This window comes from Argentina anserina, chromosome 7 (genome assembly GCF_933775445.1).
Source record: "Argentina anserina chromosome 7, drPotAnse1.1, whole genome shotgun sequence".
NCBI lineage: Eukaryota > Viridiplantae > Streptophyta > Magnoliopsida > Rosales > Rosaceae > Argentina > Argentina anserina.
The window spans coordinates 17,289,195-17,315,950 of NC_065878.1; the positions used below are offsets into that span (position 1 = coordinate 17,289,195).

At 36.5% G+C, this 26,756-nt stretch overlaps 3 protein-coding genes across 3 annotated transcripts; all 3 read left to right on the forward strand.

Annotated features, from left to right (window-relative positions):
• Window positions 1-6,724: 6,724 nt before the first annotated feature.
• Window positions 6,725-9,836, forward strand: LOC126802667 (probable protein S-acyltransferase 15). Its single transcript, XM_050530320.1, has 7 exons — window positions 6,725-7,062; window positions 8,159-8,251; window positions 8,354-8,455; window positions 8,540-8,611; window positions 8,795-8,893; window positions 8,981-9,076; window positions 9,236-9,836. Exons 1-7 carry the CDS (start codon window positions 6,790-6,792, stop codon window positions 9,329-9,331), a joined length of 831 nt encoding a protein of 276 aa, XP_050386277.1. The 5' UTR covers window positions 6,725-6,789; the 3' UTR covers window positions 9,332-9,836.
• Window positions 9,837-13,683: 3,847 nt separating this feature from the next.
• LOC126803690 (uncharacterized) lies at window positions 13,684-15,963 on the forward strand. The gene is made up of 3 exons (XM_050531447.1): window positions 13,684-14,169; window positions 14,391-15,041; window positions 15,127-15,963. The coding sequence occupies exons 1-3, from the start codon at window positions 13,684-13,686 to the stop codon at window positions 15,961-15,963; spliced, it is 1,974 nt and encodes a 657-aa protein (XP_050387404.1).
• A 4,677-nt stretch (window positions 15,964-20,640) lies between these two features.
• On the forward strand, window positions 20,641-26,189 carry LOC126801549 (amino acid transporter AVT1C-like). Its single transcript, XM_050528934.1, has 13 exons — window positions 20,641-20,816; window positions 21,320-21,535; window positions 22,078-22,403; window positions 23,292-23,506; window positions 23,705-23,728; window positions 24,142-24,322; window positions 24,401-24,620; window positions 24,700-24,835; window positions 24,948-24,967; window positions 25,235-25,374; window positions 25,463-25,506; window positions 25,591-25,653; window positions 25,790-26,189. The coding sequence occupies exons 2-13, from the start codon at window positions 21,351-21,353 to the stop codon at window positions 25,886-25,888; spliced, it is 1,653 nt and encodes a 550-aa protein (XP_050384891.1). The 5' UTR covers window positions 20,641-20,816; window positions 21,320-21,350; the 3' UTR covers window positions 25,889-26,189.
• The last annotated feature ends 567 nt before the right edge of the window (window positions 26,190-26,756 follow it).

The window sequence follows — 26,756 nt, forward strand, 5'->3', positions numbered from 1 at the left end:
GTTTGCGGGTGCAGCATCATCCAGATTCACAAGATTTAATATTGACATCATCGGTTGAATCTTTGAGATGTCTTGATCGGAGCTGAGAATCTTGATGATGCTGCATCAGCCATATATGACTATATATGCAGGCCGGAAGCTGCAGAAAATTTTGCAGCTGATTCAATTCTGAATTCCAAGTTTACAAGGTGAAGCACTCTTGCCAGCGTATACTATACCCCTCATCTTTCCTTATCTTTACACAACCTTCGATCTAGGCTCTTCTTGCTCTTCTTTGACTACTGCTACTATATGTAATCATCTTTGTTTCAAAAGATATGGGCTTTGATTGTTTTGTTTTAGGTTATAGGAAAAATATATACAAGGGTATGTGATACGGCCGGGTGTCTTAAATTAGGGTTTTACATTTTTTTTTAAAGATATCTAAAGTGAACTGAAGAGTTTGTTTAATTAGGGTTTTTGTTTGTCATGAAGAAGAATTTTTGGCTATTTATTGATCGAGTACTTTCGGGTTTTGGGATTCTTCCGATGGTTTGCGGTACATAAGTTTCTGGATCTTCTTATACTGGGAGTTTCTTTAAGTCTTTTGGATGGATCAAATTGATATTATTGATGGGGGCAACTACTGTCAGATTTAGTAGTCTCTTCAGTCCATACATGTATACATCTATCTCTAAGGGGGGAGTCTAGGCTAGCCATATATGGTAACATCCTGATTGAGTAAGCAGTCAAGCAGAAACTAAAAACAGGTCCGTCTATGCCACTTCTCCCTGTTTCTTCACTAAGATTCAACTCAACCCAATTGCATCGAGATATATATGATCCCTCACTGATCGACCTTTCTTATTCTGAGACCATATCAACAGCCAATTAGTACAGGTCATGTTTTCGGAATCGAATTGAAGGGGTTAATTATAAAGTGGCATGGGCTGTAAAACTTTTGTTTACTTTGAATTCTGAGATCTGCTGCAGCTAGCTAGCTGGTGTATTTGAAGTTATGAAGTTTATTTTTTCTCTGCGGTCGTTAGCTTATGAAATTGTTGTCATCCTTATGGCATGCATATTTGGACTTTACATATGCCGGCATTCTATATATAACTAAACTTGATTACTTCATGCAATTATATGTAAACTGATTATCTGGTTAAGCTTCTCTCAGATTGATGATTCTTCTAAAACCTCATTGCTTAACTTCAGCAACCAACAGAACCACTGGCTAGGACTTGGGAAAAATGCAACGTAAATGCTGATCAACTGGTTACTAATTCATGTTAATTTGCATCTACAAAGTGATAGCTAGATACATATATTAATCATTGATATATATGTGGTCAAACAATATTATTGAAGCATCCAACAATTAGAAATGGGTAGAGATCGATGCTCCCAGCTGCATGCTCTGTGAATTTTGTATGTTACAAGGTGAAGTTTCACATCGTTGATGTAAGCTAGTCTTCACCTCTCTGGGTATGAGTTGAAACTTCACCTAGATAGGACTCAAAAAAGTGAAACGGTAGCGACTTCACATAAGAACAACTATATATTATCTTTAAGCATGCCTTAAATTGCAAGTGATCGATTATATATGTTTGAGATCTTTCCCTTCCAAGTACATTTACTGCAAATCATACTCGGCTTTATGCATGGAGGTGGAAGCTTGTAGAGCGGGTGTATTACTTGGTATACACCAAGGTTGGATTGATATTGACATTGAGAGTGACTTTATTCTTCTTGTTACCGCGTTACGCGGAGTTAAGGCAGATTTATCGGATGTATGAAGAGTGTTGGAGGATTGTAGAGTTTATATGCAAGTTTTTCAATTCATCAATGTTCAACACATGTTCTGAGAGGCCAATGGTGTTGCTCATAGATTAGCTCATCTTGCGAGTGTTGATTCTCTTGATGATTGTTGATATGATTAGACTCTTGCTATTATTCATGATGTTTTGTACAAGGATATTAGCTATTTTTATTCTATAGCCAGGTTTTATGGTTTAATGTCCCCTGAACAAAGTACTATTATTATAAATAATTGATTTTGGAGTCAGGTAATTTGCTTGACTCCTCCCCCTAAAATAAAATAAAATAACTGTACTATAGATATATATATATATATATAGTCCCTATTCAGAGTGAAGGTTCACTCTGAAATTACAGAGTGAAGTTCTAATTTTGACACACTTTTCGATCAAATTTTTTCACCATAAGTAATTCAATATTTAGGTATGTTATTCAAAATCATCTCTACAAAATTTCATCCAATTCGGACATTGCTAAGGTATTGAAATTAGATGAAATCAATGAACGAATTAAAGCTGTTCAACGTGAACCGTTCGTGTAAATCTCAATTTTGAAAGCTTAAACCATTGTTAAATTGGATGAAATTTTGTAGAGATGATCTTGAATAACATACCTAAATATTGAATTACTTATGGTGAAAACATTTGATCGAAAAGTATGTCAAAATTAGAACTTCACTCTGTAATTTCAGAGTGAACCTTCACTCTGTAATTTCAGAGTGAACCTTCACTCTGGATAGGGACTATATATATATATATAACATTATCTTCTGAATTAATGGTACTTAATCGCTTAAACACTCTAGCTATGATAAAAATTGCAGATCATTTGCTAAGTCACCGGAGATTGCACTGAGCTAGGTAAAACGATATAGTAGAACTATCTGCACAACCCTAAGAGCCAACAAGTTACTGCATCAGTCTGCATGTAGAAATTTAACTGGGGGGGGGGGGTTAATTTAGCATAGAACAGTGAAGAAGAATCTTGAGCCATATCATGTGGGACATTGGTGACAAGATCGAGCTTAGCTGTTGTGTCATTTAATTTTACCACTGAAAAGGAGGAAACGAATCATTCATACTTCTCAAGGTCCACAAGATAGTTGTTGCATCACCCCAAAATAAACGAATAAGTTGCTTTCTGAATGTACGAGTATGCAAATAATGCATACATATACGATTACTTGGAATGATATATATATATATATATATATAGGGTTGTTATGAATCAGCCGAATTTCTATAAAGTTTTTTTTTTGCTAGTTTGATCTATATTTATTACTGATCAATATAAACTACTGCATGTTCTTAAGATTTCCAACCCACTCTCATCTACAACTAAAATCCTGTAATTACCTAAAATATGATGTACTCAACTTAATTTGAGATAGACACTAAACATCTCCATTAATATTATAGGCTTATATATATGAGGGTGATGTACGTGGTTACATGTTATAAGTCAAAAACTCGATATATAAGAAAGGCCACATACTGCCCACTAAATTAAGTTAAATAACTCCAAGAAATCAAAGCACATGTTGATCATCAAAGGTAAGCTGAATCTTGAATGAGATAATGATTTAACTTAAGCAATCTTATAAGACAAAAGGTAAATCTAACACTACACCTTTAACTGATAAGATTGCATGTAAGTCATCTTCAACCTCCTTTTAATCAATTAATAAGTAGGAGCCATGCTTGCATCGATCAGTTGCATGTGCATATGTAGCTATAGAAGTATTTTAGTAACAAATTTAACATCACCTGCTCTCTCTTTTTATCTCAAAACCAAAATCTTCAAATTGTTTAATCAGCTCTACAGTCTAAAACAATGAAAGTAAGTCCTTTAAATCTGCCTTTTCCTCTGAATAATGCATTGTGAATGCTCATCTAATTAGCATAATGATTAACAGTGATCATTTCAGATACTCGATCATAACCCTATAGCTAGTTGAGTAGTAGTTGTTAATGGTTTTATAGTGAAATTTTGATCAGGTGAACTACTAGATTACAAATTTAATTATACAGTGAACAGTGATTTATGTACGTACGTCTAACGGTTTATGTCTTTAGGTTTTCAATACCGTGAAGTTATACGTTCAAGTACTCAAATCAGGTTTATGACATCTGCTTAGCCTTTCAGTCTTATTAGTTTGAAGGAATTTGTTCGACCCCGCATGTTCAGAAAATCTAGGATCGATCTAATTAATAGAAAGACTGGATACATCTCTATGATACTGTAGATTATAAAGCGAGAATATGGATACTACACGGCCAGTGCTCCTATATTTCAGATGCAATTAATTTTAGTTTTATTATTGGCTTCAAAATGCATTTGAGATCTAGCTTGCGTACATACATAATTACATATACATGATAATATGTGGTAACGCAGAAAGGTTCTGGCTCTTGGTGGCCCAAAATAATTCGTAATGTCTATTCCAAGGTACGGTGGGCAGCTGCGACCACCAATAATTAAAGGAAACCGTATTGTGTTCATATATATATTGTCTTGTGATGAAAGTCCAGTACGTATTTCATATCAGTTTATTGCTAAATTGACATAAACTTGCCTTTAGCTGGGTTTAATGAATGGCAACCATGCACACTGGTTTGAGCTCGAGTGGTTTCTGTTGGTATATATACACCGGGTCATCATCAAAAGCATATGGGAAGATGCATGCATGCAGCGTCAGATATTCCAACGCATACTGAGCTTTAGTTTCAACTTTAAGAATCATCTCCTCTGAATCTTCTGCATTCTGCAATGCCAGTACTATGCCTCAGTTAAACTGTCTGCTTAATTATATGAATGATAAATAATCAATTGTCTGAAATTTTTATGTTCAAATCACAGGAAATCTGTTATCGTTCTATAATTAAGTGTTTGAGTAAACTAAACCGAATCCGAAGCTTGGATCCATATATACATATCACAGAAAATTTAAAGGATATCATGATCATATCTGGCATGGACTCTTCATGAGTCTGATCCGCACCTAAGTTATGGGATACCAATGCAAGATGATTAATGGTCCCCTTGAGGAAAAACTTTAGCTGTAGGACATGCTATATTGGACTGTGTCTGCACGTAGCTAGCTTAGCCTAGCTAGACTAGTACCACTTCTTTGGTTCTAGGTCTAATTTACCATACATCTGTATTCAATAATTCTCACACCAGAACCAGTATAACAGTACAGGAGGAAGAAACGAAAGGAAGAAATATTGATGCATGAGTCATTGCCTTATTGGTCATGGTCCCCATGGAGATTGCAGCACAGCATGATCGATTTTTGAAGCGTACGATTGATGCCCTTCACCGACATATATAATGTGTTCCCACCTCGATCACCTACACAATGGTGCTATATATAACAGCCTAGAAAGTATAATATTGAGATATAACTCATGAATATCGTGTTCTGACTTATATGACTCGATCACCCACATAATGGGTGATATTACTATCCTCATTACAATGGATCCTCAAACTTTGTCACTCTCTGTTTTTTTTTTCTGGTTACAACTTTGTCACTCTCTATTTTGATTCAAAGGTTCAATAATTAATATATTTTTTTGGCAACTAAGAATTAATATATTTGAATCCATCCACAAAATTATGGATAACACTTTGAAGTTATGATGATAGTTAAGTTTGAGTGATATGCTAACGTTAAGGTTGTACTGTCGTCCTGGCATGGCTTCTTTGAGATCACAGGGTGTGTAGTAGTAAGTAATGACTACCTTATTATCTGACAGAAGTTGTATATGCATGTTAACGTTAACATTATAGTAATAGATAACCTTGTATATAGTAATTATTTAGGGTAGCTTTAGATATATATGCCAAATGATCATGAATCATTTCCAATATTGATGGCATTTGGGACCAATACATATGTAGCCATGGGGTCTGCCATTTCAGTTGATGAAGGCTTCTGCATGCATCTGATGGCATGTAAAGGAGTCAGTTCAGTGCGCCATGCATGCCAGCCGGTGATGATTTCTGAGACAGACTGACTCATATTGTTACTCAATAACTTGGCCAAGGTCGAAAGCTGAATCTACCTCCTCTGGGAAGACTTTATAATAATCATCTCTATTGATTATTCCAAATGTTAGTCTGGTTTATACTCGAAGAGAGGCTGACACCAGTTAGCTGCTTATGCATGCAGTTACTGCAGGTTCCAATTTTTATTGGTCAGTAGACGAACATTCTTTCTACAAGATGTGGCTGCTGATAGCTAGCATTATTTCCGGATTTAATTTTAATCTTGGATCGATCAATAAAACTTTTGATCCTTCTTTATCATGTACGCGACTGGTAGTCCTTTTGAGGTTCACATGGCTTCATAGATTCAGGGCTCCATAATTTCGTACACCATGGAATATGGAGTTACTGATGCGTTATAAGTTATTCTTTCTTACCCTAAAATGGTCATGTTATTTACACAACATTCTTCCAATATTGAGCTTGTTTACGCAAGAAGAGCAAGGCGCCGCGCCCGCCTAGCCGCTTAGTGACAGCTTAGCGCCCCCCTACCCCGCTTAAATTACCACCTATGCACCCGCCTCACACCGCCTAACATACAAGATGACCGCCTATACCCCGCCTAGACATTGCCTAGCCCTCTTCATAAATCGAGAGTGAATGCAATGGACCCTAGATGATAATCACTAATCACCATCATTTACCTTTCAAGAAAGAAAAAGAGTTGAATCCTTATAGATTGTGGATCCTATGTAAAATTTGATTCTCACGTTCCGCGAGGCTAGAGGAGATTACGAATGACTACCGATATTGCCTTATTTATAATCGGGCCTATGATCCGAATAAGGCCCATTGAAATTTGGGTCATCTCTTAAGAGATACATAAGACCACAAGTGATGACACCCCGAAACAGAAAAAAAGAAAGTTTGCCGGGAAATAATTGACCTCCCCACTTCTAAAGAAACAGAGATTCTGTTTCGTTTCTCAAACCCAAGATGAAGTGGCAGAGGTTCCTATCGATCCCAGTCTTGGCTGTACTTCTGTTGATGGGTTTTGTCTGTTACATCACTGTCTTCGTTTTCATTGACGATTGGGTTGGGTTGAAGAGCTCTGCTGGTTCTTTGAACGCTCTGATCTTCACTGTCTTAGCTTCTTTGTGTCTTTTTGCTTTCTCTTCATGTGTTTTAATCGACCCAGGTTACGCCACAGCTTCATATGTCCCTGATGTGGAAGATAGTGGAGTCTCTGATCAGGAGCACAATAAAAATGTAAGCTTTATATACAAATGTGTTTAAAAAAGTTTGGTTCTTTGTTTTGATTGCATTGCTTTCTGTTTTGCATTTGGGTAGAATGGTGTATTAATCAGTTGAGAGTATGGATTTGACTGATTGATGAATGATTTAGGTGATCTTGTGTAGTTGGGTTGTTGAGAAAATGTAGAATGAACTGGATTATGAATCTAGGTAGAAAGGATATTGGATTCAATACACTGGACTTGGTTGGGTAAATTTGTTGGTATGAAGTTAGAAATAATGAAAAGTAAGAATTTTGAGGTGAAAGAATAAGAGTTTAGAGTCTTAGCAAAGATGGATTGGTCCTTGTTGTCACTGCATTGAGTTTCGTTCCTCGATTGATTCATGAATTATGGATGAGAAAAGTTTAGGTCTTATGGATTTGTTGCTTGCTTGATCAACTCGAGTTATTGATGTGTTGCTATTTCTTTGAGGTTATTAGTTGGTACCTCTGAGAGTGATGCTTGCAGATTTTGAATATTAGGTGACTAGTGACATGAAAGAAGCATGAACATAGGCATTGGTAGCGGTCTAAAAGGTATTTTGTTTAGGTTAATTGGTAAAGACTAGAAATTTAAGCGGGTCAGAATATTGTGGTTCAGACTCTAAACAAGGAGCAAAGGAGAGGGAGGGAAGTGGTTGAAGAATATTGTTTTGGTTAAGGGTTTCTTAAAACGTTCTATCTTCTGGCTGTTTGAGGAGCGCTTTAAGATGTTATGAGTTATAAGGAGCATGATTGGGAACTCCTCAACTCCCAATCCCTTACTCGTTGCACTTGGGGATTAGGGTGAGCATTACAGAATCCTCGAAGGCTGTATTGAGTATTGACATACAAACTTTCTTCTTTTATGAATAAATTTTTTGAACCAATAGCTAATACCGAATGCTTTCTGTAATAGTGTACTGTTTCTCTTAAAGCTTATTACGCTACACACTTGTCACCAGGTCGGTATGCATTCACCGAGAAGCAAGTACTTTAGGCTCTAGGGTACCTGTTGTTGTGAATCTAATCACGCATTAGTAATACTGCCGTGTAGTTAGTTTTGATATGTTGGATCTTGATCTCTGACAGGTTATACAAACAAGGCGTTGTGACAAGTGTTCAACATACAAGCCTCCTAGGGCTCATCATTGCCGGGTCTGCAGAAGGTGTATTTTAAGGATGGTAGGTCGGATTGTTTTTATGTTCTTGTCATCTTACTCTCCATTCTTCATCTCGCACATGGATCTTATTATTCACCCTTTTTCCTGCCAAAATTGTGTGCAGGATCATCACTGTCTGTGGGTCAATAACTGTGTCGGTTATTGGAACTACAAGGCCTTCTTTACACTAGTCTTATATGCAACAATAGGAAGCTTGTATTCTACAGTAAGTTTAATTTGGTCTTCTGTTTACGTGTTGATACGTTAATAAGCAGTCCTAAATTCTGACAGACGCTTCTGACATGTTTAGACCATCGTTATAGCTTGTGCTTTACAAAAGGACTGGGAATTCAGTGGTAGCGGGAGCCTCAAAGTCTTTTATGTGAGTTGGTACACTCCATTTTTGCTGCTTTTGTCAACTATGCTAAAAGTTTGAATCTTTACTGAAACTACAAAGCACATCATAATTACCTGAACTGAAAACCCCTTTGTTGCCGGGGGCTTTAGGGTACTTGTTTGGATGTCTTGGGACATTACTGATTTTGAGGTCCTGTTGTTTTTCCAGGTTACATGTGCAGTGACGATGGCTGCTTTGACCTTAACGCTCGGAACTCTTTTAGGATGGCATGTGTACCTCATTGTCCGTAATATGACTACTATAGAGGTAAAGTGTGACATTTTGAAAATGGAAGTGGAAGTATTATTTTGGCGTATGAATTGATACAGGACTGGACGTGAATTTTTTTACCAGTATTATGAAGCAATACGGACTGAATGGCTGGCTAGGAAGTCTGGGCAGAGCTACAGACATCCATACAACCTAAGTGTCTACAAAAACATTACTTCGGTCTCTCTCTCTCTCTCTCTCTCTCTCTCTCTCTCTCTCTCTCTCTCTCTCTCTCTACACACACACACACATGTATTCTTATATTAGTTATATACGACTTTTATCTGAAAAGTAGAAAAGAAATCAGATATAATTTTAACCCATATGCCTCTTAACCAGGTCTTGGGTCCAAATATGCTGAAATGGTTATGGCCTGTAGCTGTAAGCCATCTAAAAGATGGTCTTGTGTTCCCTACGCCGCGTGATAATTCATAAGCCCTCTTCTGCCTCTGCTGAAAATCAGTTTTGGTGGCACCAGTGCTGCTCTAGCGCACAAAGAATGTGATTTTGTGAAGCATGTTGATCCTATCCGTTTAGGAGAAGAGCAACCAAGTGGAAGATGCTGGACAGAAATCAAACAGTTGCTACTATGTTGAAATCAGGTAAGTCAACCAACAGTTGATCAACAAAAGGCCCAGGCGTTTTTTTTTTTCACTTTTTTTGGCCACTTGGCAATTCGATACAGTAGGACTGTAGGAGTGCATATACGAATTGTAAATCAGATATTTTGCAACCCAGGACAACTGCAAACCACATAATGAAACCCAGGACGATCTAGGCCACTTCATCATAAGAGAATTCCAGCCATTCTTGTTTATATTGATGATAAAGACATACAGTTTGTCATATTGATGCAAATGGCCAAAAACAGTTCAGATGGCCAAGAATACATCATTCTTACTATTCTGGGCCCTGCTTTTGTCATTTACTTGTATAGTTGAAACCACTATGGACCTATGATAACATCTATATGATAAAACATGGTGTTGGAAATTGTTGATAAAACATGGATGCAATTGCAGACACCAGGAATCATCATTAATAATAACATAGGTGGATGTCAATAAACATGTCTGTTGTGGATAAGATGAAAACAAATTTCCTCACATTATTCCGTAGTTGATTTCCATCTTAGTAGAATGATGGAGTAGAACTGTAGACGTGTAGAACATATGGACAATTTCTCCCTCAATAATGAAACCAATTAATAAGAAGCATTGTAGTCAAGCAGAAAGTGATAAGATTAAGCGAGTTGTGATCTACACGTGGATCACATTTCTGTATATATAAATCACAGTAAAGAAGATTCATGAATAAAGTAGAACTAGCAAATCAAATCCTTCACAAGTGTGTTGCACTTTTTCCTCCCTCAAAATCTCAAATCCTCTTTACGAACAATTTGACTATGCACAGTTCATTCCTCAAAGCTGGGATAGTGCAGATGACGTTACTGGATATCTTAACCATGAATCAGAGCCAGTTTGGTTCCTAAAAGCTAGGAGCAGCAAATCAAACTCTATGCTCTTAGTCATGGTTTATATGAGCTCAGGAATAGTAGTTTAAATGAGGATAGGTATCTTAGTCATAGTTTGAGGAGATAAGCACTACTGCGGTACTGCCATGAAGATCAGTGGAGTAAATAGAAAAATGAGTCTGATATGTGCTGATGCTAATAAATCTAAAATCACAGTAGTGGACTCTTGTCTCTTGAGATGAGATCTTTATGTCTTTTGAGAATAAGAAATTGCAAGGGTACTAGTCGTTCTTTCTCCTAATCAGATGGCATGTATTTTACAACATGCATAAATGGAGAGACTGATCAAGTTGGCACAGCATATCCTTGACTGATACGAAGTAAAAAGAGCAAGCAAGATACGTATATTCTACTACTAATGTTCCAGATTTGGTCCAAAATTGCAAACACTCGAGTGGGGTATTGAGAATGATACACTAAAGACTATAGAATAATAAGTTGTAAACAAATACATACATGATTATTTTACAAATTAGAACCACAACACTGAATCTTGGATTTTCTGCCTGTCTCGGATCACTACAATCCTACAACATACCTGTCACACACCCTAATTAACAGCTAATACATATGTTGTAATTAAGAAAAATAGACAAGCATATCATATGAGATTGGATTAATATACAATAGAAATCAAGCCGACGTGGCTACGTTTGAGCAGTGGCCTTTAAATAATGCATGATGTGTTTGATACATAGGACACTTTACACAATAATTTTCAAAGATATTTGTCATGCAAATTGGAATTATATATATTACTGTCAATTTCGTGCATTCTGCTGATGTGGTTTGATATATAATCATTATTACTAGCTAGCACTTGACAATTGCTCACTGTAATATTACTATAAAACATTACAACTTATTATTCTGCAACAACTTCTAAAAGCTTCATTTTGTAGCTTTTATAATCTATCTAAAAGTTCTATTGGAGTTTGTAAACTTAGAAAATAAGCTGATTCACCAAACATCTTAATTAAATTATTTAAGAATTTAAACTCATAATCTGAACCAAATTCGAGACCAAACTCAGCCATATCACATGGTAACTTTAGAAGACAGCTTCCTGATCTATCCTCCATTGTCCCACATAAACATGTGTCGCGAAAAGGAATAGAGATTTATTGAGATAGGGCCATAGATTGAGAATGACTTATGTTCCATTACGATTTAATCCGAAATCATTACATGATTTCAATTTATAATTTCACTTTCATGATTGAACACAGCTGAGGGCTAAGATATGCTGGATGGGAGCACTAGTTGTCCTCTGGAGTCTCTGGAGACGATCTAAAGTTCTAAACAAAGCTTCAGGCAAAAACTCGGGGGGGGGGGGGGGGGGGGGGGGGGGCTAGAGAGAATGAATTAGAGATCATTCTAAGGTTTTTCCTGAGTGATCGTTAGTGTCAACTACTAGGGAAATTTCATAAGAAAAATGTGGAAAACCGTAGCATTCCCAGTCCTCATTAGAAAAGGATATGTCCCAAACAGATAAGAATTTCAATAAAATAAAATAAAGAGTCCAAATTGCATGAATGATTGTGATTCAAGGTTTCCTACTCATTCGTTTATTTTTGGGACAGACAGACAGACAAGATGAGCAAGATCTTATCTATCCATGACATGATATGAGATCGATGAGATGCAAAAACTAGATGCCGAGAACCTCTCAATTAATTCACCTATTTTGTTTAGGTGGAATAAGAAGGATCATATATATCACATTTCATGTGGTACTATATATTACGTTAATGTCATTATCGACTATAGCTACCTCTTGCAACTTGGCAACCAAGTAGCAGTTATATATATAAGCCTACAAATTGCGACCTGGATTTCATCTTCATCAGATAGAGAGAGCTTGTCCTGTATGTCTATATCATCAAATTTGTTGAAGCACTAGGCCAGGTTTGCTCATGCATGTGAACCTATTGTTCAAGTTTCTGTGTCAAATCACATCTAACTGATCTAAGAGCAACGTTGCTCGATTGTATTTAGAGAAAGGTCGTTTTTAGGGGTACCATCACGATTTAACTGAGCATGCATGGTTGAACTTTGGATGAGTCGTAGAGGCATTGAGGTGAACATCAGATTTATTAAAACTCGGATTATATAGATAAAATAAGAGCTAATTTCTGAAAAAGTTAAGACCCGAGAAATACGTGATAGACATAATGATAAATGATTCATTATTGTTATAAGTTGCATATTTCCATTATTGAAAAGTATCAATTTCCATTGTTTATGATGATGATGAAAGGGAAAGCCGAAGCTTTTAGCCTCCGAGCTGGGGCTTGACTCTCCCCATGCATGGGAAGCAGGGTTCGAGCCTCCGACCTATTACCAGTATTGAAATAGTGTTTGCCATGTTTGGAGACCCATTGGATTGCCATCCGAGTCACACCACATGGATCAATTTTCATTGTTTATGGTTTCCGAATGAAAAGTACAAACCTGAAAATGTAAAGTAAGGTGTAACTGAATTATTATACGATGAATTTGGACTACAAGTTTGTCCAAGTACGTAAATCAGCTCGTACTGTACAAACCAATTAACATGATGTCTTGGGAGATTATAACTTGGAATCGAGTAATGCATAATGTTGAAGGTGCATATATATGTTACTTGTAATTTAGCAAAAGAAACATAGACAAACTATATATTCAATACGTACAGTCCATACTATGGCATTGTAAAGGATATTTTTGATGACTGACACTCAAGATAGGGTTTGTTTGTTCTGGTGAAATGCAGTGATTAAATGTAGTGTGCTGAAACTATGCATTAGCCTGTGTCATATGATATTGTAAGATTTTCATTAGATACAACAACATCTAATTATATGTTTGTGAATGCTGCAGCTTTGGCTCAAAAGAACTCTGAGGCCACTCAAGCATTGGCCGCACAAGAAGACATTCTTGAAAAGGAGCTTTGGCCAACTAAGGGTTTTGTCTAATTATACAGATAATCCAAGGTTGAAGGCATTAAACAATTATAAGGTTATTTATTATTACATGACTAACCAAATTAATTACCTGGTGAGCCAAACAAAAGCTCTACTACAACTTGTAAGATTTCTTGCAGTGCTGTCTGTGGCTTATGTTTTCAATATCTCAACCATGTTTGAATATGTTGAAGGATCAAATTCATGCCTTGTTTCCAATCTCTACACACAATAACATGCAGAAGCCTATTTTCAGTTGACACTTATAAAAATATATGAAAGGATCATAATCATGTGCAGGGTGTTATATGGCTCCAATCAGGAAGTATCTTTCTGGGGCTAAAAAAAGAAAAGAAATTCAGAGGAGGGAGGCGCTAAAGAAGGTTCAAGCAAGAACTATTCGACCTATAAGTAATTTTTTTCAGTCAATTAATGAACAACCACAAGCTTCTACAGATGAGAATGAGAATGTTAAAGCAAGTCAAGGTTTGAATGAGGAACAAGATTTGAACGAGGAACCAGGTTTGAATGAGGAACCGGGTTTGAATGAGGAACCAGTCATTCATCAATCTGTTAATGATAGTGGTGGAGGGGAAGACATGGTTCTGTTACTCGAAGAGAATCAACAAGATGCTGAATTTACTTTTCCATTTGATGTTGATGATCCTGGAAATTGGGGTGAGATTAAGCAAAATGTCATAGACTTTTTGGTCGAAAGGGGTCCTAAAAGAGAGAATGATTTCACATATCCTGTTGATGACTTGGGAGACATTTTAGTTCCTCACAATATTTTCGTATCTTTCCTAATGGCGAAAAGCGAAACATGAGGTGGCTTGTGTACTCGGTTTCGTTGGACAAAGTGTTTTGCTTTTGTTGTAAATTGTTCAAGAAAAATCACAATAAGAGTATACTAGGTAAACTTGCAAATGAAGGATTGAATGATTGGAGGAATATCGGTCAAAGGCTTGCTAGTCATGAAAAAAATGGTCATCACATTAATTGCTTTACTAGTTAGGTCGAATTGGAAACAAGATTGAAAAAGCAGGCCACAATTGATCAAGCTGTGGAAGAGAAAATAAAGAAGGAGAAAGAACATTGGCGGCAAGTACTATTGAGGATCCTTGCGATTGTGAAAAGACTTGCAGAAAACAATTTGGCCTTTCGTGGGGATAATGAAAAATTGTATGAGGAGAGAAATGGAATTTTCTTACAAATGATTGAGATGATTGCTGAATTTGATCCGGTGATGCAAGAACATGTTCGACGTATGTCAAAGAAGGAAACTCATTACCATTACTTGAGTCACAAGATCCAAAACGAAATTATTCAACTACTAGCAAATGAGATAAAGGCTTCCATCATTGCAACAATCAAAGAAGCAGTGTACCATTTTGTTATACTTAATTGCACTCCAGATGCGAGTCATGAGGAACAAATGTCTCTTATCATCTGGTGTGTTGATGTTACATCGAGTCCGATTGTGGTAAGAGAGTTTTTTTTACAGTTTCTAAAAGTGGATGATACATCGGGGCTTGAATTGTTTAATGAGCTTAAGAATGCATTGCACAATCATAAACTCAATATTAGTGATATACGAGGACAAGGATATGACAATGGTTCTAATATGAGAGGCAAACACAAAGGTGTGCAGAACATGCTTCTTGAGGTAAATCCTAGAGCATTATATACCCCTTGTGGTTGTCATAGTTTGAATCTTGCTATTTCTGATATGGTTAATTGTGATGACAAAGCTGATTATTTTTTTTGGAGTGGTGCAACGAATATACTCATTCTTCTCATCTTCTACAAAGCGATGGCAAGGGTTCAAGGACTATGTGCAGGGTCTTACTCTTAAGCCATTATCTGAAACACGATGGGAAAGTCGTGTTGAAAGTGTGAAAGCATTTAGATTCCAAGCTCCCAAAATAAGAGATGCATTAGCATACTTGGGGAAAAATAGTGTTGATTCTAAAACAAGGTCTGATGCTCAATGCTTAGCGAAACATGAGATGGAGAATTTTGAGTTCTTATTTGGCATGGTTATTTGGTATGAACTGTTGAATGATATCAATATTATGAGTAAACTTCTTCAATCAGAGGACATGCACGTCGATGTTGCTGTTCAGGAATTGGCAAAGCTTATTTCTTTTGTGCAGAACTATAGAGAAAATGGATTTGATAAGGCCTTGATCAGAGCTAAAGAAATTGCAAGTGAGATGAGAATTGCAGTTGAATTTCGTGAAAAGAGACCCATTAAAAAGAAGAAGCATTTTGACGAAAGCGACAGTGACAATGAAGAGGTGACACAAGCTGCTCTTGAATCATTTAAGGTTGGTTACTTCTATTATATTATTGATCAAGCACTTTCTTTACTTCAAAGTAGATTTGAACAGTTTAAGAAATATGAAGAAGATTTTGGGCTTTTATTCAAGTGGGAGAAGTTGAAGTCCACATATGATGAAACATTGATGAATTTTTGTATGAATTTTGAAAAGTTATTCAAGGATGGTGATAAATATGACATTATTGGGGCTGAACTATTTGAAGAGTTGAGCTATTTGAAAGGGTCTATACCAAAAGAAGCATGAAGAGCAGTTGATGTGTTGAGCTACTTGAAGCAAATGGATGGTTGCTACCCAAATGCTTGGATTACTTACAAACTTTTGTTAACCATACATGTTACTATTGCATGTGCTGAGAGAAGCTTTTCGAAGTTAAAATTGATCAAATCTTATCTTCAATCAACTATGTCTCAAGAAAGACTGAATGGTTTAGCTATGTTATCGATTGAAAAGAAGTTGGCGGAAAAGCTTCAGTGTTTGTGCTTAATTGACACTTTTGCTTCCAAGAATGCAAGAAGGGCAATTTTTAAGTAAAATGTACTGATATTTGTAACTTTAATATTTTTGTTTCAAACATTATAGCATTTTATTATTATTGAAAGTTTTATTACTGTGCTTTGTTGTTTCAAAATTTTTTTTTGACAAGGGGCCCCAATTTTTCTCATCGCTTCGAGCCCCGGAAATCTCAGGGCCGGCTCTGGTCCATAGGACATTAAGTGAGATTACATTCATATCGTTCTTTGATATTCTTCCACTTTAATTTGTGTAACTCACTCGTTTTCTCGATTAGAATTCTTCTTGAAAGTTTTAGAAATTCTTAATAAAACCACCACATATAAATGATAACATACAACTCAAATCTATTTGTATGTAGGATTTTCAAATCACCACCAGCCGAAACATTAAACCCTAGCTCCTCCAGATCCAGTGGAAGAGGAGCCAATGCTAGGGCATGCTTAGGTTGCTTCCCACCACACTTAGTCTCATCCTCATGCTCTCGGTGCAGCCCTGAAATCCTTGCAGACAATATAGATTGCGGGCACCTCCTTGATGTGGACATAGCACTTTTGGGGGGGGGGGGAGTGCATTCAAGGAGGCATAGGGACAACAATGGAAATAAAAATAAAAATGCTTTCCCTGGATAAGTACCACGTGATAAAAATAAAAATGCTTGTGGTGAGATTCGAACCTTGGTTATCCAAGGTACTTATCAAGTCCTTAACCATTCTAACAAGTTATGTTTTCATTATTTTAATGCACGCTTTGACATATATATATATCTAAAATTCTAAATACTTTCAAACTTATAAAATATTTTTTTAATAAATATATATATATTAAAAATAATATTTAATTAACGTGTCCACCACGTGTCCGTGTCCAAAAAAAATTTTATATGCCGTGTCTACGTATCGAATCGTGTCCGTGTCTGTGCTGATTAGTATATATGATATTTTTGTGGGAGCTATAGTAATTTTAATTTATTTATTTATTTGTAACATCTATGATGTTATTATTGTCTTTATGATTTACAAGTTTCTACTCCTATATACTCTTAACATCTCTTGCTCATTTCATGATATAAACATATACATATACATATATGCATACATATTCTTTATTCTATTCCTTACGGTTAAACTCTCTTAATTGTTTTCTATCATGCCAAAGGAAATACCAAATAGTTCTAGGATCCGAGTCTGCGAGTGTACGCTTACAAAGATCAACGGTTGTTGTACCCTGGAGGGTAGACGTTACAAACCTGCTACACCGAGATATTGTCTACGAGGATCGAAATCTACTCTTAAGGGCAGTGTTTACACGCCTCAACCTTAATCGTGCTTGAATGATGGATCCTACAAAAGCCTACAATTGAAGAGATAAGTCTTGCAATCCTTGTTATTTTGTTCTATTAGATGGTGATTATTATTTCTTATTAATGTCATATATTCATATGTTTGTGTAATTTTGTAGGAGATTATTAAATCATGGTGACTAGAGGAGCTTCCATCAACCAAATTTCTAATAATCTTAAGAGTACAATTACATAATTTTAATTCCTTTTGATTATGTTATACCATGAGAAGAAGCTTGTGTTATTTTCTAAACATTATAATGCATGTGCAAATGCATATGAAAATAATTATTTTTACTTAGATCATCTCTAATACTATTGTTATAATGTGAAAGGGAAAAGGTAGTATTCGTATTATTATTTTTTGAAAATAATAAGAGGAACGGTTGCATCTTCATAAAGATGATGTCTCAGTTGAAACATTATGGTGAATACCATATTGCAATTAATTGGTCAATTTTATATTGACGTGTTGCCTTCAGTAATTTGATGCCTTGATTTTAATGTCTATACGGTTGATGCTTTCGGAAATTAGTTGCCTCAGATTTAATGTCTTTTTAGAAAATTGTTGTCGTTCGGAAAAAAATTGTCTTTCGGTAATTGTTGCCTCAAAATAGATTTGACTCATATGTCATTCTATAACAAGGAATGTGGGGGTGATTAAGATACTTGCCGAGATTCGTTGATATATGTGGCATGGTTGGATATTATCATGTCGGCATACATGAGTGTAAGACTCATTCGAATTCACTCAAACTCAAAAATTGTGGGGGTTAAGGAAATAAAGGAAGGAAGGAAAATGGGCTTATACAGTCCAATATATTTTGATAATTAGATATCCAATGATAGATGTTACCTATTATACGAAAAATTTCGTGAGTTATAGTAAATTTTGGCTAATACTCTAACAACCACTAGGTTAAACGCTAAAAACTAGTGGTTAATATATCGAGGGGATGCGATTTATGCTTTTAAAACAAAGATCAAGAGTGATGGTAACCCAATCTATGTGATTGGAGATCCCATGAAGTAGGTTCATATGGGTAAAAATAAGTCACTTGTTGATCAGTGGTGCATCAAACTAAAGCCAAGAGTCTATCTCTATGATATAAAGTTAGTGCTTTAACTGGAACGTTAAAGATGAACTTTGTTCTTAATGAGTACCATAGCCCTAAAGATTTGGGTGGTGTGTTTGATTCCAGTGCACACTTGATGGACTCACCTATATGAGTCCGGAAGTGATGCCACTTCCTATGAGAGCTAATGCATTCTCTCTAGAGTATTCATGAATATCCAGGTAAGACGGATGGCCTAAACGCGCCTAAGACGGAAGAACACGCTTGGTTGAGGTTCAATGTGGATGGTAATTCTCTTACTCACATGAAGAAGTTTTAGTTCATAAAAATTTAATTTTCACCAAATTTCTATGGGTACCGATTATCTATCATGTGGATGGTTCATAGTCCAAAAAACACCACTACATATGCATTGAATTTTCGTTTTCCTTTGGCAATCCTTATTTTACCTATTACATTTGTATTTTGAAATTGTGGGGGATTATTGGAATTTTTGTTGAATTTCAAAATACAATATTATTTTTACTCATCTTATTTTCAAAGGTTGAACATCTGTTTTATTTCTAAAGCATTAAGTGGGTGTTACAAGCTCATAAATTAATCATATTTATTCATATTAATCAAGGTTCATTATATATATGATATTTATGTGGGGCTTATAGTAGTTTCAATTTATTATTTGTTTGTAACATCTATGATGTTATTATTGTCTTTATGATTTACAGGTTTCTACTCTTATATAATCTTGACATCTCTTGATCATTTCATGATATAGACATGTACATATACACATATGCATACATATTCTCAATTCTATTCTTTATGGTTAAACTCTCTTAATTGTTTTATATTATGTCAAAGGAAATATCAAGTAGTTCTAGGATATGAGTCTGCGAGTGTACGCTTACAAGGATCAACATTTGTTGTACCTTGGAGGGTAGGCGCCACAAACCTGCTACACCAAGACATTGTCTCCGAGGGGCGAAATGCCGAAATATACTCTTAGGGGCAGTGTTTACACACCTCAACCTTAATCGTGCTTGAATGATGGATCATACAAGAGCCTACAATTGAAGAGATAAGTCTTGCAACCCTTGTTATTTTGTTCTATTAGATGGTGATTATTGTTTCTTATTAATATCATATACTCATATGTTTGTGTAATTTTATAAGAGATTATTAAATCATGGTGACTAGAAGAGCTTCCATCAACCAAATTTCCAATAGTCCTCCAGCTCCAAAGGGCATGGTAGACCACCGTGATCGATTCGCACTCGCATGCATTCCCTACAACGCCCAATGAGCCTCTCATACTTGTGCTCGACGCGAATCATATTGAATGGATTAGGAATCGAATTGGATCGTGGAGCAGTAGAGTGAGTCTCACCCGAGGTGTTCCACGGTTAGACTTGCATTCATGGATCTTGGTTAAGACAATCACATTAATAAAATGATCAATAAAGTTGTTTAGAATGTAGTTCCCAACTATCTAATTCTCCGCTTTATACATGGTTAATCTATTATACATCAATGTATGCTATACATCCTACATCTAACGGTTGATAACATATATTATTTTTCTGACTCCACTCACAAAATAATATCGACTATCGGATGTGGAATGTATAACATATATTGATGTATAATAAAATTTTACCTTTATACACACGTTAGCCTTATTTTGGCATGCATGTATGTGTTTGTATGTAAGAAGTAAGAACTATTTCAGATAATTTTTTTCTGTCTGAGAAAATGTGCCTGAATTACAGAAACGGCAAAACAATCAAAGCCCCGAACGAAAACTTACCATGTAACCAACAAACCCGAATAGGTAAAAGAAAGTTACATTCATCATTGCAATTCTTTCTCCTTCACACAAAACTGAGTCACTGCTAGACAGAGAGTCTCCCTCTCTCTCCTCTCTCTCCCTCTCTCTCTGAAACACTATAAATACAATTATATCTAAAGCAGTCAGTGCCTGCAAATCAAAAGCAGAGACAGCAATCTCTCTCTCTCTCTCTGTTTCCTTTTCATTCAGCTTCTCGTTGCTTCCGAGAAAGCCAGTTCCTTCATTGTTTGTTTGCTATTGCTAGTTTGCTACATAGTTCTTGAATCCCAGAAAGCTAAAACTACAGTAGAATCCAAATAATCGAACGGAGAGGCAAAAGGTACAGTACTTTTCATTCTCGGGTCCTCTCTCTCTGGGTGTACAGTGTTCCAATCTCTGTCACACTGTTTGGTTTCCGAGATAATCGAGGGTTGGAGAATGGATTCCGGAGCTTATTTAGGTCTCAAAATTTCGCTAGATTTTCGCGGAAGCCAAACAGAGTGTTATTGCATGCAGGAACCTCTTGAACTAAATCCGTGTTTCAGTGTGTCTCTAACACTGAGTACATTCCGATTCGAATTCCCCTCAAAGATGTTTGGTTTTCTTTCATCTCAAGCATTTTTCACGTTTTTGGTCTCATGATTTTTGTCTGAACTGTAGGGGGTGCCATATGGGTTTATGTAAATAGCTGGCAATTTGAAAAGTGTTTTCTGTTTCTGCTACGATTTCGGTCAATAAACAAAGCAATATGCTGTGTTAGAAGCCTAACTTTGTTTTCAAGTTTGATAATTGACCCTTCACGTCTGAAGAAAGCTGTGTTTGATTTGTGGGTGTGTCTTGCAGAAGGGTAAGTATTTGAGAGGAAAATAAGGAGATGAAGAACTCTGTGTCGGATCGCAGTCTTTACATTGACAGTGAAGAAGAATATGATGAGGAGAAGGACAACAAGAGCATATATGATGGGAATGAATCCGACTCTTCTGACTCAGAAGCCGAGCACCGCGATCAGCAGCAGATTCAGCCCAGTTCTTACAATACCCAATGGCCTCAGAGTTACAGGTTCTCATCTCTCTCTGTCCTCCTGCTCTGTTTTCCTCTGTTTTGCTCCCTTGCAATTTTTAGCCTTTTCTCTATTAAAAAATTTCAGTGTGAAAGGAGTACTTTTTAGTTAAATTTGTAGAGAAAAGATTCCAACTTTCTACGATCTTTTGCTTTGTTTGATCTGATGATGGACATTTTTTACTAGATTAGTATTATAATCAAGTATTGCGTGATGTTGTTAGAACCAAAATGACAAATTTAGTTACAGTTTCAGTAGGTATCTCTAAGCTTTAGCCTTTAGGGAGGTACTTTAGGGAGGTACTTCAAGGTTTTTGGCTGGCTTTGAAGGGAAAGTGAGTGGTAGCACTTGGGTCTTTTTTTATGGAAAAATTAGCAAATGACAAGTACTTTATGTTTAATCACTTTCTTATGTAGGAAAAGTGAGATCTGTGAGTCTTGTTGCTTTCGTGCAATGATCGCCTATGTTGGATATAGATGTACTGAATGAGAATTTGTATCTTCAAGTCCAGATACTTATAGTTTCTTGATTACTATTTCAGACAATCAATTGACCTGTATAGTAGTGTACCATCCCCTGGCATTGGGTTTCTAGGCACTCCTTCACTGACGAGATTAGGAAGCTCATTTCTTTCCTCATCACTGACGAGAAGGCACACTCCCGAAACATTACCTTTTTTGGCGAAACCTGGGGTGCCAACCCTTGCTGAGCAACAACAGAAACAGCAGCAGAGACGAAGTTCTCATTCTTTACTTCCACCAATTCATTCGAGGAGGTCTTCAATAAGAAAAGATGATAAATCCAAGATTTCTCATGAACATCATCCAATGCCTCGCCACAGCTCCTTCGCTCAAGCTGTGGTTAATGGTAAGTATGACACATGTAATTAGTTATTCCTCACATTTACTGCAACCATTTATTTGATCATGAATTCCTTCACTATCCTTCATATAAGTCAATCAAATTTCGTTAAATAATGTAGAAGTGGTTTAAAGCGATTTCTGGGTGTACACAACAGTAAGCTCAATGCCTCAAATCTGAAACATGGACCTTGCCACTAGATACTGTAACAACTAGCTAGCAACCACTGGCTAGGTTCATTATATGCCAGCAACTCAATGTCAAGGACCACATAGCCAATCTTGCAATGTTATATAAACCCAAGAGTGGGTATTTAATTTTTTGTTACCTTGCTGCAATCACCCAGATTCACATTGCTGAAGATAAAGTCTGTCAATAGCTTCCAAAAATTCCAAAACCTTCTGATTAATTTACTCACCAAACTGACACTTCTGAGCTTGATGCCTAGATCTGATGTTAATTTCCATATAATAGACTTGCATGCAGATGCATCCTAATTATAATTAGCTAATGCATACTCCTAGTTCGCACCTATATAGAGTATAACAACCAGAAAATTTATTCACATCTGAGTAACAAATTAGTATACACCTCATATAGATGAATATTATATAATTTGGATGTGGTAGAATAGCTTATTGCAGGCCTAGTATGCTATACTCTTCAATTATGGGCATTCAAACAAAGAAGCAAGCCTGTACTTATTATTTTGGATGAGTTTTTTTGTGGCTTAGAACATCATAACACATGGTGCACATGACAAGATCTATCTTGGAACAAACTTGCATGAGTGCCACTTAACTTGTTTGTCCTGTGCCACATAACTGTTTCACCTTTACGTTTAAGAGTTATCCTCTCTTGATCAGGATTCGCTCATATGTTCTACTGGTTCAGGAATCAATGTTCTTTGTGGCGTGGGAATTCTATCGACACCATATGCAATCAAGGAAGGAGGATGGATCGGGTTTTCAATTTTGTTTATTTTTGCAGTGCTGTCATTCTACACTGGATTACTTCTGCGGTACTGCTTGGATAGTCAGCCTGGGCTTGAGACTTACCCAGATATTGGACAAGCTGCATTTGGTACCCCAGGGCGAATTGCCATATCGGTAAGCTGGCTCTTAGTATTCATTACTGCTTAAGTCAGATGTTGTTAATAGGCAATGTGGATTTACTAGTGCATGTATTGTATCATATGATTAAAGTGTGACTTGTATGTAATAATCTATATATTTAATTACAATCAGATTAATAAATATATATATTGTACGTTCAGTGTTTGATCAATACTCTTTTTATGCCTGCAGATAATACTGTACGTGGAATTATATGTAAGTGCAGCTGTTTGATTGAGTGAGTACTTTCCTTTTTGAGTAAAGTTTGATCTGGCTGACCAAGTCATATCCCCTTTAAAACTTCAGTCCACATTTTGGATCTGATGTTATTAGATACCAAGTTTTTAACTAATCCATCATTGAAACAAGTAAAGTAAAGCCAAGGTGCCTATAGACCTATAGTCCTCTGTCTTGGTGGTTTCTTTTGGTTGGAGCCCGTGCATGTATAATTGAAAGACAAAAGCCTAGTAATGAATTTGTCTATGTGAAATCATTCACCTCACCTCAGTCAATAATCACTTTAGAAACTTAATGATTTCGAATGCAATGCAACTATTAAATGCGTCTTGATTCACTTTTAAGTTTTAACGCAGGTGATCATATTTTGAATTTTTATGTACTTGCTGCAGGCTTGTTGCATAGAATATATAATATTGGAGGGAGACAACTTGTCTTCGCTATTCCCAAATGCTCACCTGAACTTGGGTGCATTTGAGTTGAATGCACACGTTCTGTTTGCGATTTTGGCCACCCTTGCTGTTCTACCTACTGTTTGGCTTCGAGACCTCAGTGTTCTTAGCTATATCTCTGGTGAGTTTTATCTATCCCCATTTGATGTACACTCTGAATCTTTTGGAAAGTTCTGACATTATACCTCACTGGTGCCAGCTGGAGGAGTTATTGCGTCGATCTTGGTAACACTTTGCTTGTTTTGGGTTGGTGCGGTAGATGGTGTTGGCTTTGAGAGCAAAGGGACTTCACTGAACCTTGCAACTCTTCCTGTTGCTATGGGTCTCTACGGTTACTGCTATTCAGGACACGCAGTATTCCCAAACATTTATACTTCATTGGAAAAACCAAACCAATACCCTGTGATTCTCTTAACATGGTAAACTAGCAAATTGACCTTTGACAATTTTTCTTACAGTCAACACTTTAAATTTAATTGATGCATATTTTTCATGTAGCTTTATCATATGTACTATCATGTATGCTGGAGTTGCTGTCATGGGTTACACAATGTTTGGAGAAGCAACGTTGTCACAGTTTACTCTCAACATGCCTCAAGACTTGGTTGCTTCAAAGATTGCTGTGTGGACTACGGTAAATGCTAAATTGCTAATAATATTTGTTTCTGTGGATGTTCTATTGGCGTGTTTCGAGAGGAACAGTAGTGGTTGCTAACATAAATTTTGTTCTTTATGTTTGTATGCAGGTAGTTAACCCATTCACCAAATATCCTTTGTTGCAAGTTATACAGACAGTGTATGTGAACTGATGCACCAACAATTACACAGAGGCACACACACACGCACAAGCACATATAATTAACACTGCAGTTGATCATTTAACTGGATGATCAACTATAGTCCGATGTTGGGAAAAAGAAAAGTACAATCTTTTCACTTTCCTAAAAAATCATGAACTGAAATTGATATACATTGCACGAACATATAAAATAAAGAACAGATAGCATACATGTCTCTCCTTAATTAGAACCACATATGCATTAACTATGTCGCCAGTGGCAATGAGTCTGGAGGAGCTGGTACCGTCAGACAAGTCTCGCATGTACTCTATCTTTATTAGAACAGGACTGGTGCTCTCTACCCTGGTCGTTGGTCTTTGCATACCTTTCTTTGGTAAATCTCCCTTGATCATTATTGACTGGCCTTTCTATTCCATTACTGCAATATTTTTCACAGCTTCAATTGTTTCAACACGTTGCAGGTCTCATGATGTCGTTGATCGGATCTTTGTTCACAATGCTTGTAGTGAGTTGATTTCTGTTTGCAATTTAAATACCTCTCTTCTAGTGGCAGCAACTCTTTTCACTAACCAAAGAATTTTTACCGCAGGCATTGATCCTTCCTTGTGCTTGTTATCTGACTATCCTCAAGGGACAAGTAACTCGTTTTCAGGTAAATGTGTTACTTACACTTGCAAGCGCGCTTGCCAAACAAGTGCTTTTATGCGATCACAACATGCCTTCTGTTGTTAAATATTACAATTCTTGCTTCACTGGTTTTCAACAAGCTTTTGTTTTCCCAATTGCAGATGATACTTTGTACTATAATTATTACAGTAGGTGTGGTAGCATCTGCCTTCGGAACATATTCAGCCGTAACGAAAATTGTGGAGAATTTGAGCAGCTGAAGTTTTTGGAGACATTATTTTTCTATAACGGCGAGAGACACCAAGATTGAAGATTCTGTATACTAGTCTCGTAAGAGTATTATATAGTCTCATGGTGTTCTTTTGCAATTTTGAGTTCCATCTATGTAAGTTATGTACCCACCCCACCCTCCTCCCACATCCCTATTTTACTTGTTTCCAAGAGATGCAGTCGCACGTTTTGATATTCACCAGTAAAGAAGTTTGTACCATCATTTGACTAGTGTTATAAACGTATAATACATACATCCATATAACTTCATATCTCGAAGATAATGTAAAGAATCTAGGATTTGGACAAGAAGCCATTCACCTAGAAATGAAACAGGTTGAGCCGTTGAGGCCTTGAGGGAAGGATTTGTTACTCTGTGTTACCAACTTAGCTTTGGTTGTTCAGGCAAGACACTAAGAAACTGGTCACAATTGCACGAGCATCCGAAGGTAACAGTCATAAGCTTCAAGGTAACATAGTCATCTGAGTATTATAACCACATCCTTGAACAATATCTAAGCTCACCAATGGCCGATAGCATTAAGCAACTAATGCAGTGTACTCCAAGGGATGCCCCATACCATCAGCAAGATCTTGAGCTGAAACTTCTGTAAATTGTAATTCCAATTGGGATTTCAAAGAACTCGTCTGCAATTCCCTTTGCCAATTTAATGAGCCTCGTAGCTGATTGTGCATGGCTCTGATATACACTTGGGATTCGCATGTCTGCAAAATAATGTACTATCAAACTCTTAAAAGGTACACAAAGTATAGGTATTTGAGTAGATCAAGATGATCCGAAGGAAGCTTACATAGTAGTTATACAAAAGAGTAAACATTAAAACCTACACTAATGAC